Source organism: Equus caballus, chromosome 29 (genome assembly GCF_041296265.1).
Source record: "Equus caballus isolate H_3958 breed thoroughbred chromosome 29, TB-T2T, whole genome shotgun sequence".
Lineage (NCBI taxonomy): Eukaryota > Metazoa > Chordata > Mammalia > Perissodactyla > Equidae > Equus > Equus caballus.
This window is the reverse complement of record NC_091712.1, coordinates 30,877,355-30,892,043: the sequence shown is the minus strand read 5'-3', so window position 1 is coordinate 30,892,043 and position 14,689 is coordinate 30,877,355. Positions and strand designations below refer to the sequence as shown.

Sequence of the window (14,689 nt, the reverse complement as noted above, 5' to 3'; positions counted from 1 at the left end):
GCTGTATATATATGATTTAAGCTTAACAGTAATTTCATATAAAATGTTATCATAAATCCATTCCTCCTTTATCTTTCCCATGGGGTTTTAAACATGCTGAGGTTTCTTTTATTAAAAAAAAATCCTCACTCAACTATTCATCTCTCTCAGGCTCTACTCTATCTTTATCGTAAACTTCACAGCCCAACTTCAGTCTGTATTCTCTGTGATTTCTCTTTAGCATCCCGTCCACACCAATGGATTCAGTTACCACTGATATGCAAGGGATGCAAGTTTTTATTTCAGCCTCAATATCTTCTCTGAGAGTAAGCCCATACACCTAAATACTAAGGTCAAAACTAGCGGATATCTCAAACGTTTTCATACTCAACAACCAAAAGCAAACGCACGATCTTCCCTCTCCAACCCTGTTCTCTTCCAGGGTTCTCCATCTCAGTGGGAGGATAACAATTCAGTTGGGAAAGTCGGAAACACATCCTTTTCGTCCTCCCTTCCCTCACCCCCATATATCCAATCATGCACTCCATCATCCAGGATGTTCACTTTCCCTCCAAAGCACTTCTCAAATTTTTCCTCCTTATCAATCTGTACCATCACCCCTCTAAGAAGCAACTATCTTCAGCTGACTCTTATAGCTAGTTTACCTTATAAACTTATAACTAGGTAATAACCTTATGACTAGTTTGCTGATACTTCACTTTGGCCAGCCTCCAACCCATTTTCCACATTGCAGCCAAAAGGATCTTTTCAAAACACAAATTTGATCAGAGCATCCCATGCTTAAAAGCCTCCAGTGGTTTCCCATTATCCCCAGGACAAACAACAAATTCTTACTCTAGCTAAAGCCATCCGTTTAAACTTCTACAACCCACGGGGGATTTCTCATTGATTTAGAATAAAGATAAAACTGCTTATCTTGGCCTGCAAGCCCACATGGGTGGTGGGGCCACTTCGGGCCGCTCCACAGCTCTTCCCTCCTCCCTTTGCTCTATATCACCTTGACTTTGCTCCCTTCTCTCCTCACCTCACTTCTTTATGCCGCAGGACATCTTCACACAGTCTCTCCTCTCTTGGCCTAGTTAACTCCCTCTGAAGGTTCAGATCTTAGGTCAGGGGTGCTGGCTTCCAAATAAGTTGAGCTTTGGGCTGCTGCTGGCCTAGGTAACACCTTTATGAGAATTAGCAGACATCACCCCTCTGGGCTGATGCTCTCCTGCACCTGGGCTCAGAACACAGATTGTATTTCAGCTCCCTGTCAGCCACTGTTCAGAGGACAAAACACACCTGCAGGCAGCCACTCTGGAGAAGCCTTGCATCCTCTCACGGCCCCTCCTGACACACCTTTCCTTCATAGTGAGCATCACGCCTGGAATTTCTCAGGACTTGCGTGAGTGTTCCCTTACTGCCTGCTTCTTCCCCCAGCTATTAGCCTCTGTGAGGGCAGGGACAACATCTGTTTCGACTCACCACTGTATCCCCAGCATCTAGCACAAAGCCTGGCACAGCCTCAATAAATATTTGGTGAATAAATGAATTAAACTGTAACAGTTTATCATTTATGTAACAAAGTACAATGTGAAATGATGCTTCAATCATTTGAAAAACTATGGATATGGATATAAAATTAACATAATAAAAAGTCAACATTTGATGTTACTTCTGCTTCATCTCTTTGTTAGCAACAAAAATGGGCATTTTTTTCTCTGCCAACAGAACATACCTTGCCAATAAAAACTGCCAGGTCCTCCTACTATAAGATCTCCATTCTACAAAACAGAGACAGCAACAACAGTTAGAAAAGAAAAACTGAGGGTTTTTTTAATGGGTGACAAATCATTGTTAATAAGCATTGCCCTAACAATTTGTTACACATAAAAAAGCAATTTTTAAAGAGGTACTTACATCTGAGCCATGTAAATCATTTTCTTGCCTTTTTTGCTTGCAATTATCTACTATGTTATATTAAATCATTTTGACTCTATTAGGTAAGTTGAATTTTCTCCTCTGAGAATATATAAATTCAGTTTCTTGGCACTGCCTCAGGTCAGCAAAATATCTACATGTTTAACGCTGTGCAATTTAGCAGACATGGTCTTTTGAGCTTCGGCGATGAAAACAAAAAACTCAGTTCCTATTTATCTCAAGGCCACAGTAATGCCTATTTTTTCCATACATCTGCACACCCACCCCTTCCCAGGAGAGAGAGCAAAAACTCGAGACTAGCAAATACAAATTTTCTGTTCTACTGACAACCCCACCTTCCATACCCTACATTCTTTTTTTTTTTTCCATCAAGATTACCCCTGATCTATCATCTGCCACCAGTCCTCCTGCCTTTGCTGAGGAAGATCGGCCCTGAGCTAACATCTGTGCCCATCTTCCTCTATTTTATATGTGGCACGCCTGCCACAGCATGGCTTGAGGAGCGGTACATAGGTCCGTGTCTGGGATCTGAACCAGTGAGCCCCAGGTCACTGAAGCAGAGTGTCTGAGCTTAACCACTGCACCACCAGGCCAGCCCCCCATACCCTGTATTCTTAACTTTCAGTGGGGAAAAAAAAAGACAATGATAAAAAAGACAATAGAGAGTAAAACTTCATATGTTAATGAATTTTCTGTTCTATCTTCAAAACCATGGCATCTTTGCCTCTTATGTTCTTACTAGACATCTCTGCTTTTAATTTTGTGAAAGGGTATGTGAATTTTAACACTAGTTTTAAATCTAATTGGTCAATTACAGCTAAGAGATAAAACAATGTATAGATTCTTGTGCTCTTTTCAGAACACACTTCTTTAGTGAGTTTTGGAGATTTTTCATTTAAAAACGATTGCCACAAGGGTGGGAAGAAAGACTGTTGCTTTTCATCATATGTATTTCTCTATTATTTAATAGGTTGTTATGTACATAGATTAATAATACAGAGCAAACAAAAAAATTTAAAGAAATGCCAAAACAGGGTTAGATATATATCCAAAAGTTCTTCTGATATTGTTGGTTATGGAGGTTTGAAGGTGGGAATGAGACGCAGAGGGTGGGAAAAAAAATAGATAAAATAAATAAGAAAAGCTGCAAGACCAATGGAATTCACCTTATAAAAATCCAGACTAAATCCTGCTTGGCAGTAACCCTGGCCTTCAGGATCAGCATTGCCTAGAACGATCAAAATATACAAATGTTATAACATCATCATTCCCAAGATACAGTTTAATGACCAATTCAGAATATTCTATTGTTTTCTCTATAGGCTTCTAAATTTAAAATGATCAATATGTGTTTCATATTTATTTTTAAAACTCATTCTAAGCAATTAATTAAACATATTTCAATCTACTTTCTTGTTTCAAACACAAATATCATTGTGTTTCTATAATAAGATCAATAGGAATAACATCTCTTGGAGTTACTCTATTGGGTTTTACTACTCATGTTTGTTTGAAGAAATAGAATCTCCATCTCTCAACTCTGTTCCAAGTTCTCCAAGTGGCAAAATGTGTTTTAATGTGTTTCTGCATTGCCTGTGTGTTCTCAGTGAAGGCGGATACGTCATTCCTTAAGGCAATGTCTTGAGAAAGGGAGAGCTAAACATGGTCACCTGGATAGATGCTTTCTGCTCGGGGCACCAACAAGAATTCCAATTTTTATGATCTCTAATAGAAAATTAATTTTAAATTATCCTATTATGATTAGGTAAATTTGGAAATTGCATTTCCAGTCACAATGAATCTCACAGGGACATTGCAATGCTAGTGTTCACAAAAGAGAAAACTCTCTAGCAATGGCTTATTTTGTACTCTATCCACTATAACTCACTGACTGAATGTCCAATAGGACCTTATCGGACAGTGTTTTAAACTATAGATAGGTCAACATGTGGATTCCAGGATATTGTTACAAAAATTCTGTCAAACATCAGGATCAGGAATTTACTACTTGTAACTTGTACTTTAAGAGTTTCCACAGCTTCTAAAGTAGTCAAATTGAAACCAAAATCAAACCATCATGCTGTACACCTTAAATTTACACAGTGACATATGTCAATTATTTCTCAGTAAAAGTACAAAAAAATTAAAACCAAAATGTAGTTCAATGGGGGTAATCTCAACCATTATATAGTCAGATATGAAAATGCAAATAATTGCTCCTTTCTTATCAGGAATATTCCCGAATGGAAACTAAAATAAGAGGGCGGGAAAGGAAATGTACACCATCACAGGAAAAACTTTTCTTATAGGCTGGGCATATGCCTGTTCCAGACGCTTTTTGAAATGGATTTGCCCTTTCCAGCTTTTCCTACAAAGTCTTCTGATTTTCCTCTCCTTTGGTTATTACTTAGCTAATTTTAGCATTGTCATCATCTGTCTTTCAATGCTCCCTTTATATTTGAAATACTTTTCCACATCATATACTATATATATTTTTTTAGATATTAAGATCTGTCTTTAATTCAAATGTCAATTAATGCTTTGTGGTTTTTTAAAGCTAAGTTCTTTTGTTTCGGCTTTATTGAGGTATAGTTAATATTCAAAAAATTACACATTTTGATGAATTTAGACACGCATACACCCATGATATCATGACCACAGTCAAGGTAATAAGCATTTCTATCATCTCCAAAAGATTTGTCGGGTCCTCTTGCTTTTTTTTAAAATTTGTTTTTTGTAGTAAAAACACTTAACATGAGATCTACCCTCTTAACAAACTTCGGAGTATACAACACCTTACACTGTATTCTAACAAAATTTGTTTCTTATTTTACAACTATATTTTGTGCTTTATAATTATGAATGCTATTAAGTTCCCTAAAAGCTCATCTGTATAACCTCAAATGTCTGGGTACCATTTTTCTAGAAGTTCATGTATGTAAATGTTTGTATGCATCCAGAAATATATATGAATATATGTGATTATGTGAACATCTATGTGTAATCGTGAGTATATTTAAGAAAAATATTTTTTAATGTACAAACCTTTTCAAAAACTCTTTTTAAAATCAACTCTGACTTTTTATTTTTGATATTGTAAACTATTCAAAAAGGAAGAAATATGACCATTCTTTGAAATTATTTTGCATCAAAACAGGAAACTGAAAAAATTAAGAGAAAATAGTAATTTTTTATAAAATTCATTGACAAAATAACCAAGTTCAAATGTTTGGTTTTTAAGCAGTGATTATAATAGAAGACGAGGTTCTTTCCTTTGCAAGTAATTTTTTCTCTTAGAATTATAGTTTATAAGAGTTGAATGAATCTTTCTTCTTGGAACATCAGAGCGTCTGTAAAAGTTACAATTATGTCCCAGAGTGAACTCAGGAATCCAGAGAGTCATGCTGATCACTCACTACTATTTGTTGGCTTCCAAAGTAGAATGGAAAGGTGTGTGTGAGCCATCTCCACCTGATTATGAATGATCACGAGAGCTTCAGGCATGTCTTTAATACGACTGAGCAGATTAGCTCCCATATTGCTCAAAGCATCAGTGGAGTGGGTCTGTGGCGTGCAATGAACAAGAGAGGGCTCTTTAAATTCTCTTTTGAAAATAACATTGCTGATGTTCCTGTTCCGTGACATTGACCATGTGCTCATGAACAAGCTGGCTTTGTGTTAATGAACTGCGAACTGAGGGAAGACAGGAAGTCCGCTCCTTGGGTCGATTTGAGGAGGAAGTACTCATAGCAAGAGAGAGAGAGACCTTAAGGATGTGAGAACTATGAATGCATCCTAGAGTGGGAAGAATTCTTGGCAATTTATTTAGCTATTCTGAAACTCAACGTAAACTCTACTTTTACCTTTATCAAGCTATCCTTTTATTTAAGGAAATAACCAGTAAATAAATTGGCATTATAATGTGCCCGTGTAAGTTGAGAAACAAGCCTAAAAGAATTTATATTTTCAGATAATGGTTCAAACTCACACTGCAACTCTTACCCCACCAGTCTAAATGTCATGTGCTGAATTTTAATCTGAGCTCTCTCATCACATCAGCAGTCAGGCAAGAAGGCAGAACAGGAAGCAGTGACAAGTTTTATAAACAATCATCTTCAATGTTCGTTGGAAGAAGATATCACCAAGGAAAGAGGCATGTGAAGGATGGACTCGTCATTTTAACTACAACAGTTCACTGTTATGGGGAAGTATCCGTAGCAAACCATGAGAAATATGCATGGATAGGATTGATGAAACAAGTTTGTGTTAAATTTCAGCTCTTGTTGTTTTAGATTCTGCATGTAAGTGAGATCATTCGGTATTTGTCTTTCTCTGTCTGACTTATTTCACTTAGCACAATGCCCTCAAGGTCCTTCCATGTTGTCACAAATTGCAAGATTTCCTTCTTTTTTATGGCTGAATAATATTCCAGTGTGTGTGTGTGTGTGTGTGTGTGTGTGTGTATACACACACCACATTTTCTTTATCCATTCGTCATTGATGACCACTTAGATTGTTTCCATGTCTTGGCTGTTGTGAATAATGCTGCAGTGAACACGGCTGGGGCATTATCTCTTCAAGATAGTAATTTCATTTCCTTTGGATGTATACCTAGAAGTGGAATTGCTGGATCTGAACTTATTTATTTACACGTTTGTTGTCTGTCTCTCCCTCTAGAACGTAAGTTCTTTGAAGACAGGGATTTGTTTTCTCATGTTCTGTGTTTTTTTCCCTAAACATAGAATGATTAGTGCTCAATGTGCTCAATAAACACTTGTAGGATGAATACATAATTAAGTCTCATTATCTACAAGGAACTCCTGTTTTAAAGCTATTTAAAATAAAATTCTTATTTCACAGACTATGTTCATTTAGCTGCTATTTGTCATCATGTGAAGAAGTGGCTGATTTGTTTCACTATTTTTAAACAGAAAGTCATAATCTTCTCCTTGCCCAAATCCTCACAAAAAACCATCAGCGTTAAACTGTTCCACCCCCAGTCTTTTAGATGTCTAAGTCTCAGCGGCTTCTTTGCTAACCCTCTGACATCACTGATCCATTCTTTATCTTCATTGTTGTATTTCTGATATTTACTCATTACCTTGCCTAAATTAATCTTGAATTTAAAAAAAATTCACACAAAATAGGGAAAATTTACTTATAGTTTCAGAAACCTAATTTGGGATTGAGTTTTAAAAAATCAATATCCTGAAATCAGTCACTAGAATGTTCTTTCTAATGACAAGTCTTTCTTCCCTGTGGTCTTGCAAATGATCAAGAATAAGAATGAAAATCCATTGGTTGCTTCCTGATAAATCCCAAAGATTTTTGTGACACAGGGAAAACTGGAGGAGTTCACAAAAGGACTCTGAGTAGATCAATCAACCACTAAAACTCTCGAAAAGTTCTTGAGTGTTCCACCAAGATGCAGTGATTAAACAGAAGTGCCCCAAAGATGGCACTTGCCTTAAAGGATGCTTTACTGGAAGATTCCTAGAACTGCCAAATGAGACGTGGACTCTAAGTGCATGGTCTTTTTGAAAAATGGGGACTAAGCACCTAAAGGAGAAAAGTGTATCATGTAGATAATCCGAGCGCACAGCTGCCAAAGAAAGCAAGAGCCATTGAGAACCCAGGCTGGACAGAAAGCTGACACAGAATGTGTCCCCAGTTCCAAGCATGCTAACTACCACCATTCCTGATATTAACAGTAAAGTGGGCAGTCAGCATTCTTTAGATCCCAGTGTGAATTTTGAACAGCATCTGAGAGTTTAAGGCCAAAATAAGGAAGCATTCGATTCTACCGCAGATATCTAAAGCCAGAAATTTTCCGTCACACGAAAGAGGATCAGCAGAATTTCACATCTTGGCCCTCATGTCACAGCAAGACATCCCATAAGGCTGTCAATAATTTTCACTCCCCATCTCTTTTTCCTTATCCATGGTGTTTTCACATTACCTGCACTGTCCACAACAGAAAGGCTCTTGAGCTAAACTTCAGTTTCAAGGAATAAAAGCAACTTACTGTTCCGACAAGGAGAGTACTCAGCATACGCACTGAAATTCTGAATGGCTACATAGCAAGTGCCAACGGGGTCCTTTTCTGGTGTTGGTTTAAGAGTTCTCCAGTGATACAAAGGAGCACAGGCCTGCGAAACATCAAACACAATACATATTTTTTTTTTTGATGTAGGTTCCCCACACTATGATTTGATTTGACTTCTTGATTAATGTACCTAAATTTGTGACAAATTATGTTATATTTAGTGAATTAACTGGCCTCCAGCATGCTAATGAGTACCTAAGTGGTCAGAGTTAATCTTCCAAGGCTAATTTTTTAATATTAATGCACTGTAGAATCAGAATAAATTAAACATATACAAAGGAGTGAATTTTTCTCCCCTAGGATTTTAAATTAAATAAGTATAACCTGGCAAAAGTAATATTTTCTAAAAGGAAAGAACTCATATTTTCCTTTTTTAAAAAAAAAAATTGGACCAACATAAAAGCAAATGATCATTTAAATAGTGCACGAATCAGTGTGATGTCTTAGAACGAGAACTAGTTCCTTTCTTTGTCTAATTGTTGCTTTAAAAAAAGCCACTTTTAAATGAAAGGATGCAGACAAGTTTGTAAACTTCTATTTTGGGGACTCCCCTAGTTTATCACTGAGTGTGTATCTGATGGCTTTTAAACAATGACTTTCATTTGGACACGCTACCCCCATAACACAGTATTCTGGCTTTATTTTTCATGTCATGGCTTTTACTCATGTTAAAACCAAAGGGAGAAGACAGCATCCTATGCCTGTTTTAGCAATTTTATAAGAGGCGATCAGAAAGTCATTAAAAGAGAACATGCGTATGACCTACAAGCATTTCCACGGCATTAAATACTGAATGTGAGGTAACTTAAGGCTTTGAAAGACCCTGCATGTTATGAAGAAATTTACTGAGAAAAACTCCAAGGAACTCAGACAATTTTTTTGAGAGCAGTGAGTTATCGATTCATTCCATAAATGCCTTCTCAATTCTGTGAAGGCAAAACCCCAAAAGGCTAGGAATGAAATGTTCCATGCTTATTTCCAGTGAACCTATAGAGTGGTAAACTAAATAATGGTGTCGACTTTGCAAACACTTGGTCACACACTGGAGCCTCTTTTAGAATGTGTTTAACTGCCTGCAACACTTAACACAGAACTTTGCAAATAAAATTTGCTCAATAAACGTTTGTTGAGTTAAATTAAATCCATGGCCACTAGGTAGAAGTTGAAACATAATTTTACTACACCAAATTATGATGAATTAGTTGTCATCTCTTTGCTTTTACGAAATATAATTTGTCACATCAGAAGTGTATACGATGCTCATTGATGCCTTCTAATTTTAGAAACATTCCTCTGGAGAAAATAAGACATACTGCCTTATGATGCTGTTTCTAGGAATATACTATGATAAAAAGAGAGAGCTGCCTCTAAGTTAATTTGCCAAATATCAGATATTTTACCAGCAAAAATTAATTTAAGCAACAGTAAGAAAGACATGATGCTTGCGTGAAATATTCTGGTTGCTTCTTCAGAAGCTTGGATTCTAACAAAAGCACGATATTTGAAAGCATATCAAATATGAAAGAAGATATATGAAATCCTCTTTAAGTAAATTAAATAACATTAATATTGCTATGAATGATAAAGCCAGTAAAAATAAATACATAGAAAACACGGGCACCTTTTTGTCTTCTGTATTGGTTACTTGAATCCTCCATAAGTGTGTTTTACCTGATTATTTGAGGTCTCATTTCTAAGGACACAGAACTACAGAATCCTAGAATATGGAACCACTAGCCTATCACCTAATTTGAGGACATCACACTTAAACCCAATTTTAAAGTCCTTTCGTGATTCCAAACGTGTTCTTGGTAATCAGTCCAATGTGTAACTACTTTTAGCAAAGATAACCTATATTCTCAAGGAAGAAGGATGCTTCCGCAACTTAAGGTTTTTGGTTTTGTGTCTCTCTATATTGTGAGCTCTTGGCTAATACCTAAAAGATCCCTAACTCACTAAGTTCCCTTATCTTAGCACCCTCCCAGCAAACTGACAAGTTACATCATTAATACATTTAACATAGGTGCGAATGGTGCAAAGGAGTGGTTTGGGTAGTGAAAGCATTCACCTGGGTGGCTGGGTTCATGACAACTGGCCTCACCTTCCGTCTCACCACAGGACATTTAAATACCGTGAAGTCTTTCCAGTGCTTGCCTGCTGACAGCTCTGGGAAGTCATCCTCTTTATATCTGCTTAGTTTCACACTGATGGGATATATCTGGGTTTTGACCCAAACTTAATATAAACACACATGATACCTGGATATTCAAAATGATACTTTCGTTCATAGCATTTTGTTGTTTTAATAATTGTCACATAGGGTAGAACTTAATTCCTTATTCTGCTAAGTTTCAACGCTCAAAGAGTCAACTTGAAATATACTTTATATTATCCTACTTTCTATCACATAATTTTGAAAATGCAGGCATGCCCCCAAATGAACCATTTTTATTACGAACATTGTGTATTATTTTATTTTCCATGATTCGAAGGCATCTACAAATATTGAATAAATGCACAACAATTATGTTACAGGTAAATTCTCAAGGCTTAAAAAAAAGTCAACGCAGTTCCCCAAAGATTTTTTAACCCCAAATAGTTTTTAGATGGAATTAGCTTTTCAATAGTAATTTACATAAGTCATACACCACTAAAAGATAAGAAAGTTTCTACCAATTCTGGAATGTGAAAATTATCTTATTGCAAATACAGCTCTACAGGGAACATATTGTAAATTCTGGATTTATAACTGGAAAGGGCTATCTATATTTTATACATTACCTGTTTTATGTCAAAATCTCTTTGGGGGGGTTAACCACAGACCAAATAAAGCAAAGCATTCCCTTCAGAAACGTATTCTTATTAAATCATAATTCAAACACCTTTAAGCAAATCCTAAAAGCCAAACCTATTTCTTCATTGTTGTAAGGCAATTAAAGCCAACAGTTAAAAAAATTCCACAAACTAAAGAAATTTCCAGATCAGCTTAATATGGTCATTTATTTCTCAATAATTTAGACATGCTATCATTGCTCAGAAGAATGAGAGAATAGAAGCATAAAGTCATAGGCCCTTAAAGCTGAAAGATCTCTATTTGGGAGTGAGATTTTTCACTTAAAAAGTATTAATGTACTCAGAGAACCATGTAGTTAGTAGTTATATTTTTAAAGAAAGCCTTCCTTCGGGTCTAAAAAGGATCAACTACCTCACAGTAGATTAACGTTTTAAAAAATCCTAATGGTAGTAGTCCTATTCCTCTGGTCAATTTTTAATCTGCTCTTTAATTCAATCTTAAGCAGTAAAATATGTACCTCTTTAAGATTTTGCTTTGTATTTTTCTCTCTTCCTTAGTAGTTTTGAAATATCTGAACATTCTAATTGATTTTCCAGAAGACAAGCTTTATTTCCTATAGCTTTAAATAATAAAATAAATTCTTTAATTTTAAGCACTAAATTTCTTTTTTATAATGCTGATAAGCTTAATTTTGAAAAGCTGACATGTTCTTACAGGACAGGATTTTTGCAAACACGCTTTTAAAGCATTTCAGTGTACGTATTATTCCAAAACAACCCCACCAGCGCATGATTCATACTCACCACAACCTTCCCTTTGTGTGCTTTCACGGTGGCTCCAAACCATTGATTCGATTTAAACTCGATAGGTTCCTTGGTTCCATTAACTTTGATCTTTCTGTTGTCTGACAAGGAGGACATGACTTGTCAATAATTTCTAAAACGTGGCAACCAATTCAAATGTCATAATGAATCTGTCATTCATTAAAAATACTTGAAAAACAATTTTCATACACAGGGGGATTTCTCTCCAAGTCTAGGCTGGACTTTTCATTTAGAAAAATACCAATCAAATGAAAATACACATTTGAACATGACAGGTCACAACTTAGAAGCACTTTTTGAAGACTTACATTTTCAGAGAGAACTGTAAACGATGTGGACTCTGATGTCTTGAATCTACGCTTTTGTCACTGCTTTGTATCAGATGGAAAACCAAACGTTTATAATCACTCTAAAGAATTCTGAATCTTTCTCAATAGGGAAACACGTGGGAATCTCTGTGGTCGGGGACGCACAGGCTTTCTCGGCATCGGTTAGCGGGAGTCAGCATGAGGGGCTCCATGGCCTTGGTTTTGAACTGAGTAACACGTGTCCACACAGGCACAGAAAATAACACCTCAACACAGTTTTATATGCACTTTGCAGATGTCAGCGTGAGGGGGGCCATCTGGGTGGAAACTCAACCCAATTATAACACACTTCAGGTCTTAATAAAAAGCAGCTATCTTTTCTCTCACTCCTGATCCCAGTTGATGTATTTCCCACGTGGCTCTAACCACATGGTTCTAACTGGAGCTTTATCAGTAACAGCAAACGAATTTCGAAAGACATTTGTACTAGGGCTCCCTATTGGTATGTGTTTCTTTTGGTATGCATTTTATTTTTCCTCCTTGATGCTATAATAAATGCATTACAAAATGAACTTTTAACTCCTATTAAGTGAAGCCAAAATATACATGTAATTAACATTCAATTGAGTTTATATACGATTACAGACCTTTAAAAAAAGAATAAGATATAAACATACTCACTCTTAACCTAAAATTTGCATTTTAACATAGTAGTAGACAATCATGAATTTCCTTCTTAAAAATCTTATGCTTTCGATGTTTCCAGGCTTTTCTAAAAAAACAAGTTCTGGAATTCCTTACCCAAAGTGAACACAACTGGCAAATAATTGGAGCATCTTACAGATTACAAATTGAAAATATAAACATTTCTATTCGCATCTAGGCACTTTGGGAGATTGTAGAACTCAGAGACGAAGGATTTTGTCACCATGAACTAGGAGATCTTGGGCAAGTCACTTAATTTGTTGGAGTTTTGATTTCTTCTGCAAAATGAGGCTGAAAATACTTTCCCCCTTTCCACCATCACAGATGATCAAAGTCATAAAGATCGCATGAGAGAAATGAACGTGAAAGTGCTTTATAAGCTGAGAAGTTGTAGACTACAGGAGTCTTGGAGCAACACAACTGAAGGTCAGACCCTTTAAAAAGCTCCCTTAATTAGAAACCGAGAAACTCAACCTCAGTCCAAGAATCGGAAAGGACCTCACAGACTCACAAGTGTATGTTATTATTAGCGATGTGTGGTACTCAGCAATGAAATTAGTGACGCCTCACAAGATTGTCAATGTGGCTTTGATTAAGAACAAGGAGAAAGTACCATAGTGGCTTTGAAATTTCTAAACTACTAAAAAGTCATGAAAAAAAGACCAGCTCCTCAAAAATTCAAATATACTTAGATCCCAAAAGGACTTAAGAAAAGCAGGCTGCCGTGAGGAAGGAAATGGACTATGGGGAAAGACAGAAGCCAGCCCCAAATTCGCCTTTTTTTGATGGAGAAAAAGATGTGACTTTACCTCCGTCTCCTGAGGCATCTTTTCTGCTATAATAAGGTCGAACTGTGTAATAACTTGATGAAAAATGTAAACTGTGCATTATTTTCCAGCAACAAATTCCTTCTGGACTGAGAATATACAAATGAATGGACTTCACTAATTGCATACTCCACCCAAAGATTACAATAGAGAAGAATCCACTGTCTGAAGTCTCGATTTACTGAGACAAGTTTTGATCTACATGTATCATCCTTTCTTTGATCTTTGAGGTGGACAAATCACCTTTCTAAAATTCTGTTTTATTATTTTTATAAATTCACTGACTTTAAACCTAATATTGTAATTTCATAAAATTTCAAATGAGTAATATTGGGGTTGATTGTGAAAGTGATCTTTTTCAATTTCCCACCTTCCTTTTCTGAATATGGCTCTCTCATTCCAAAAACACCCAACACAGGGCTTAGTACTATCTCTTGCACACTAGTGCTCAATAAACCTTTGATGTTTTTCATTTGATTTGATCTAATTTTTACCGAAAACAAGCCCCGAGTAATATTTGCAAACACTCAGCATGATTTCTGCCCTAAGCTGTCTTCTGTATGGAGAAGAGCTGAAAGCCTGGAACATACATTTTCCAGACCCTCTTAAAAGCGGGATTCAGGTTGAATGAAAGGCTCATGAGAGATATAGAAGGAGGAAAAGATGGAGAAGCCATTATTGAAAAATAATGTCCATGAATAATACAGAACGGGCACCTGTAAGTTTTTTCTGTAAAGGACCAATAATAAATATTTTAGGCTTTGCACTCCATGGTCTTTGTCACAACTACTCATCTCTGCCCTTGTAGCAAAAGCAGCTGTAGACAATACCTAAAAGGATGGACCTGGCTGTGTTCCAATAAAACTTTACTTATGGACAGAAAAATTTAAATTTCATATGATTTTTTCATGCGTAGTTAAATATTATTCTTCTAAAAAATTTTTCCAACCATTTAAAAATGTAAAAACTACCCTTAGCTGATTGCCATACAAAAACAGGTGGTGGGTCAGGTTTAGTTGTAGTTTTCCAACATTTTATCCAGTATTCTTTTGTGTGTTTTTGTGTGTTTGTGTGTGTGAGGAAGACTGTCGCTGAGCTAACATCTGTGCCAGTCTTCCTCTATTTTATGTGGGGTGCTGCCACAGTGTGGCTTGACAAGCAGTGACCAGGATCCAAACCCGTGAACCTCGGGCCGCCGAAAC

General features: G+C 36.4%; 1 protein-coding gene across 1 annotated transcript in view; it reads right to left on the bottom strand.

Moving 5' to 3' along the window:
* ITGA8 (integrin subunit alpha 8) overlaps positions 1-14,689 on the bottom strand; it is a 165,594-nt gene that overhangs the window by 131,174 nt on the left and 19,731 nt on the right. The window contains exons 3-6 of the mRNA XM_001916359.5: positions 11,627-11,727; positions 7,949-8,072; positions 3,090-3,151; positions 1,721-1,766 (exon numbers count right to left, since the gene is read on the bottom strand). Coding sequence (XP_001916394.1) covers positions 1,721-1,766; positions 3,090-3,151; positions 7,949-8,072; positions 11,627-11,727 — 333 coding nt within the window. The remainder of the gene's footprint in view (positions 1-1,720; positions 1,767-3,089; positions 3,152-7,948; positions 8,073-11,626; positions 11,728-14,689) is intronic.